The sequence below is a fragment of the Chiloscyllium plagiosum genome, chromosome 14 (assembly GCF_004010195.1).
Source record: "Chiloscyllium plagiosum isolate BGI_BamShark_2017 chromosome 14, ASM401019v2, whole genome shotgun sequence".
NCBI lineage: Eukaryota > Metazoa > Chordata > Chondrichthyes > Orectolobiformes > Hemiscylliidae > Chiloscyllium > Chiloscyllium plagiosum.
This window is the reverse complement of record NC_057723.1, coordinates 38,603,465-38,609,464: the sequence shown is the minus strand read 5'-3', so window position 1 is coordinate 38,609,464 and position 6,000 is coordinate 38,603,465. Positions and strand designations below refer to the sequence as shown.

Below are 6,000 nucleotides of genomic sequence, written 5' to 3'. Positions count from 1 at the left end.
GGTAAGTCTGATTATGGGATGAAACTTGTTGATATCATTGTATAGGGCCGAGATCTTCCCTACTCCTCTACTTCTCGCCTTTAAACAACTGCAGGTCCTCACGTGATTCAGCAAATGTTGTCTATCTCATATGCTGTTGGCAAGGATGCCCCAAGGCGTCGTATATTGGTGAGACCAGGCAGATGCTACAACAACGGTTGAAGGACACCGCACAACACAGGGGTGTTCCCTCTTGGGGAACACTTTAGCGGTCAAGGACATTTGGTCTTGGATCATCGGTGACCATCCTCCAAGGCAGACCTTGAGACACGTAACAACGCAGAGTTGCCCAGCAGAGGCTGATAGCCAAGTTTGGTACCTATGAGGATGGTCTCGACCGGGACCTTGGGTTCATGTCACACAACAGGTGACCCCACTACACTATACACTCTCTCACACACATACAAGCACACATGCACACACACTCTTACATATGCACAAACTCACACAGACCCTCTCTCATACACACAATCTCACTCAGACACTCACACATACAGCCCCCACACTCACACCCATGCACACACCCTTTCACAGGCTTATACTTCATCACACTCAAAAGCTTTATCAAGCTTTTGTATTTGCAGAATTATGTTTGCTGATGCGTTCTATTTTGCTCAAAAGGCACACAATCTGCAGGCAGTCAATGCAAGCAGTCAATCTATGTAATATTTTATAAATTCCACTTTGGAAATAGAACCAATCTGACTCAAGATTGAAGTACAGACAGATTGTAACCCTCACACATTTAATGCACTGTTTGAGCAGAGATGTCACCTTTTTTTATAAAAGCTTAAGTTATGTCAAGAATGTGACTTAAAAGAAATTTTGGGATTTACATATTAATGAACCGAAACCTGTAACCCATTCTAAAAGATGAAGAACTTAACAGCAATCTAGGTTTGTTTAAAATATCATTTCAGTTGCATGACCCTGTAATCTTTTGCTATAAACTCTTGCTCCCAGCCACTTGATGAAGGAGCAGCTCTCTGAAAGTTAATGCTTCCAAATAAACCTGTTGGACTATAACTTAGTGTTGTGTGATGTTTAACTTTGTCCACCCCAGTCCAACACCGGCTCCTCCAATTCCTGATTTTTCTTCACAGGTGCCGCCAGACCCATGAGCATCCTCTGCCCTTGCTCCTGCTTTACAGTATCTGCAATTTTTTCATCTTTATTTGACTGAAATAACAGGATACAGGCAATGAACAGTTTTTCACTGGTTCATTGGTTCCTTCCAGGAGGGCATTTGCCCGAAATGTCAATTTTCCTGTTCCTCGGATGCTGTCTGACCTGCTGTGCTTTTCCAGCACCACTCTAATCTTGACTCTAATCTCCAGCATCTGCAGTGCCCACTTCATCCTACCATTATACCTCCAGTCTCCCTGTATAATCATGTGTAAACTTTGTAGAATGATTTCTCATTTTTTATGTTTAAGCATAATTTTTAACAATGAAAATGATACAAAACAAAATTGTTGATGCAAATCAAAATCAAAATCACAAAGTTTATTGGAGATAGGTAAATTACTTAGTGAATTGCTTCGTCTAGAACTCAGCCACGTGATTAGAATTGTAGATCATGTACAATCATACCTATTATACATTTGCTGATCTCAGATAGGGTAATGGTGAAGGTGCTGTCATTAATTTTGGCGCTATGACTGTAAAGGGATAAAGCAAATCAAAATGTCCATTCCCAATCATCAAGTGATCATCTTTGAAAGATGTGCCTGAACTACCTGAAAATGACATGAATAGACTGATTTCATTTCATTGATAGAAAAAGAGAGTAATAGTTAATAGATTTTTTTTCGGCTGGAGGAAGGTTTGTTGTGGAGTTTTCTAGGGATCAGTATTAGGACCCTTGCTTTTCCTGACAAATACTAATACCTAAATCCTGGTGTGCAGGGATCAATTTCAAAATTTGCGCATGATACAAAATCTGGAAGCATTGTAAACTGTAAATACAATGTAGAACTTGAAATGAACAGAGTGGGGATGCAGTGGCGTAGTGGTAATGATAGTGGACTAGTAACTCAGAACACCAGGATAATGCTCTCAAATCATACTGTGGTGACATTTAAATTCAGTAAAAATCTGGAATTGAATGCTTGCCTAATTTCAACCATGTAACCAGTGTCGATTGTTGTAAAATCCCATCAGGATCACTAAAGTTCTGTAGGGAAGGAAATCTGTCGTCTTTACCTGGACTGGTCTACATGTGAATCCAGACCCACAACTATGTGGTTAACTCTTAGCTGCCCTCTGAAGTGGTCCTAACATGCCTGAGAGGCAATTAGGGAAGACTTATAAATACTGACCCAGACAACTAAGCCCACATCCCATGAATGAAGAAAACAAATTTGTTGAAGCCAGCTAATTTTATACAGGCATATTTAGCTCCTCAGTGCCTCAACTCAGGCACGAAGATTGACTTGAAAAGCTCAGCAAGTCTGTCAGCATCTGTGGAGAGAAAGCAACATTAATGTTTCAGGTCCAGAACTGCTGAGTTTTCCCAGCAATATCTGTTTTGTTTCTGAGATCTAACATCTGCAGTTCTTTTTTTTAATGAAGATTGTCTGTTTATATAAGGTATTGTCTAATTGCATCCATTATGAGTGGTATGGTGACTCAGTGGTTAGCACTGCTGCCTCATAGCACCAGGAACCCAGGTCAGTTCCAGCCTTGGGTGGCTGTCTGTGTGGAGTTTGCACATTCTCCCCGTGTCTGCGTGGGTTTCCTCCAGGTACTCCAGTTTCCTCACAGTCCAAAGATGTGCAGGTCAGGTGAACTGGCCATTCTAAATTGCCCATAGTTTTAGGCGCATTAGTCAGAAGGAAATGGGTCTGGGTGGGTTACTCTTCGGAGGGTCGGTGTGGACTTGTTGGGCTGAAGGGCCTGTTTCCACACTGTAGGGAATCTAATCTAAAAAATTATAGTTTTTTCCAGCAGTAGAAGAGAGAAGACACTTGATAATAAAATATAAGAAGAACTATAGAACACACATATTAAGGAAGAAGGAAATGCACAATGTGACACATAATTTTCGGGAAGTTCTCAGAATTATTTCCAAGATGATGTTGAATTAGCCATAGCAGTGGCACAGGGCATTAATTCCCTCAAATACCCAACAAAGGGTCTGAGAGGAGAAGAAAAGATTTGCCAGCATTCCATGGAAGTGTAGATATTGGCTGATTATAAATGGCATTTGACATCTTGTCAGGTTAAATAATTCAGTAATGTTGTAGTCTAGCCTCAGGTATGAATAATAGCTGCTTTAGCTCTGTATCTGAGAATGGCTGGAAAACAAACCAAATATGATTCATTGCATCAGAACTGGCACTAGAGAATAGCACGTTTTTACAAAATTATTTTATTTGCTGACATTTCTTATTTAAGTTTTTGTAAAAAAACGTGCTATGTTACAATGCTGTTTATATAATAATACTGTGGATGGTGAAATTTGTTTTTATATATGTTATACTCTTTACACTGTAAACATAGCTTTTTGTTTGTAGAGATTTCTGTAAGACAAAGTCAACTTTGTTTTGCAGTTTCTGTAATCCTTTTATTGGACTCTAGCCAATGTCACTTTGGTATCGAAGGAATAACATTTTTTAATCATAAAAATCATCATCTCAAATGTGGAAATAATAGTGACTCGCTTTTTTATTAATGGTAGGCATGAATTCTAAGAATGAAGATTAAACACACACCAAAAAACAACACTAGACCACCAACACAATTTTTAAAAAAATATCAAGGAGCTTGCTTTGATTATACCTATACTGGAGATAGGTCATTTCCATAATTGCTTGGTCTGGGTCTCAGTCATACAGATTAAAAGGGTTCATGTTCAGTTAATTACATTTGAGGATCTCAGTTGGAAAACCAAACGGTTGTGTTTGCAAAGGGAAAAAGAGAAGATTTCCATTTCCAATCACTGGTTGGTGGTGCTTCTGAAACATGTATTTTCAAGGTCTTTCAGTCAGACACTTGAACCGACTTAGGTACACCTTCATTCTCTTTCCCCTGTGGTCAAATACTTGACTAGTAATGATTGTGCACAACAGATACGTGGACAATAAAGTGTGTAGGAAAGACCTAGGCAACTTGCAGAACCCAGCATCCATCTATATCTTAATTGGGAAACAAAACCTTGTTAAAGAAACCTAATAAATACAATCAAAATTCTAAGCTCTCAGTTTGATCAGCAAATATTATTTTACAAATATTATCTCTGAAAATATGTCCATCTGCTATACAAAAATAAATAGTAAGGAACTTGGTTTATTATGTGACTATCTAGTGACTATATTTGTTAGGTGTTTTGAAGAATTCAGAAGTCCAGGAAGAGAAGCTGTTGTTTTTGCAGTAGTACATCATGATTTAGTAGCAAAACCTACATCAGTCTGGACAGGACAAGCTTTTTCTGTGATATACTGGTAACGTTCCACTGTTGTCAGAATTGTATTCAATGATATTGTAAGCTGCTGAGAATTGTTAGGTCACTGCATTTAAGGAACAAGACTTCAGTAGTAATTCACACTTGTCGCAGGAGCAAGTCATTTCAGATCCAGTCTGAACTTTGCTATTTGAACAATGATACCTGAAGAAACAAAAGAACTGCTTCTGCACAATAGGGCAAATGAAGCCTGTACTGACTGTGTCTGCAAAACAGACCTGCAGAACCGCAATTCTCTTATTATCTCACAAGCAGTAAATAGAGATATATTTACTGCAAATCTTTCACCTGCTACCAAGAGAATCTCCACGATGTTGGGTGAAGAGGATGAACCCCAAACCCCACAACTCTTCACTGAATTAGATGAACTTATTCTCGACAATAAGAAACAATTGCAATGGAAGGAAACAGCAAGGTAAGGATTGTTTGTTTCTTTATGTTGCATATATTTGAAGTTCATTTTAAACAAAATTGGAAGTATGCAAAAGATTTTGTTAAAAAATCTCAAAGAAATTATGTAAGTAAATAACGCAAAATACCAAAAGTGATAAATAACTATTTTCAGATAAAATATATATCAACTCTGTGAAAAAGTTTCGCCATCTGAATTTCTTAATTTCGTGTGTGTGCCTTGACAGAAAATTGATCTGTAGATGCCTTACAGCTGAGCTCAATCTTGTTCTCATCTCACTCTTGTCAATTTACAATCAGGAAAATTTGTCATGTCTGCCTTTGCCTGACTTGCTTTTGTCTATCACGACAGTATGTATATCAATTGTAATAACAGTGCCATAGTAACAGCTAAAATTAAGTAATTTGGCATCAAATGGGAGAGCATCTGGAATCTAGAATGTTTGAATGGCTCATTAGTTCACAAGTTAAACCTGCTGAGCCTTCAGGACAGCCCTTGTGATCCATATTTAAACAGGATTTAAATAAACGCTAAGGGACTGAATCAGCTCTAACAATTAACAGCTCTCCAGCACATCTGAATAAGCATAACAGCTTAATTAACTTAAACTAAATTAAGGGCATGCCACATTCTTTAAATAAGAAATGATTAGATTTTGAACTCAAAGGATGTTTGGAGATGAGATAATCTTATAATTAAAAAGTCTCACAGAAAGCTATACACTTTGATTGTTAATGCTATTTCTGTTCAATTTCAGTATTTCCTCAGAGATAAAAGATATTAGGATAAAATTAAAGCTCTAATTGTTAATGGAGAATCTAAGAGTAATTATTATGAACAGTGGGCAATTATACCTGATTCTATTTGAGATTTTTCCTAAACTTTTTCAGTGCTGCTGACATTAGTCATAGTGTGGCTCCATGGTGACAAGGCATCCTCCAACACTTCCTTCACTGGATAATTTCTCCCTAGAGTCTAAGGAGCATGCATCTGTTGGTTATTTATTTTCACAGACTGATCCTGTTCTCACCTGACTGATAATTCCTGTCCTTCATTTAGTGGTATTAAACAAACTGTTGTGTTG

The 6,000-nt window shown here is 37.9% G+C and overlaps 1 protein-coding gene across 1 annotated transcript in view; it reads left to right on the top strand.

Annotated features, from left to right (window-relative positions):
* The first annotated feature begins 4,620 nt into the window (after positions 1 to 4,620).
* Positions 4,621 to 6,000, top strand: part of LOC122556650 (electrogenic sodium bicarbonate cotransporter 1-like) — a 117,099-nt gene continuing 115,719 nt past the window's right edge. The window contains exon 1 of the mRNA XM_043703637.1: positions 4,621 to 4,919. Within this exon, the coding sequence (XP_043559572.1) occupies positions 4,642 to 4,919 (278 nt within the window). The 5' untranslated portion in view covers positions 4,621 to 4,641. The remainder of the gene's footprint in view (positions 4,920 to 6,000) is intronic.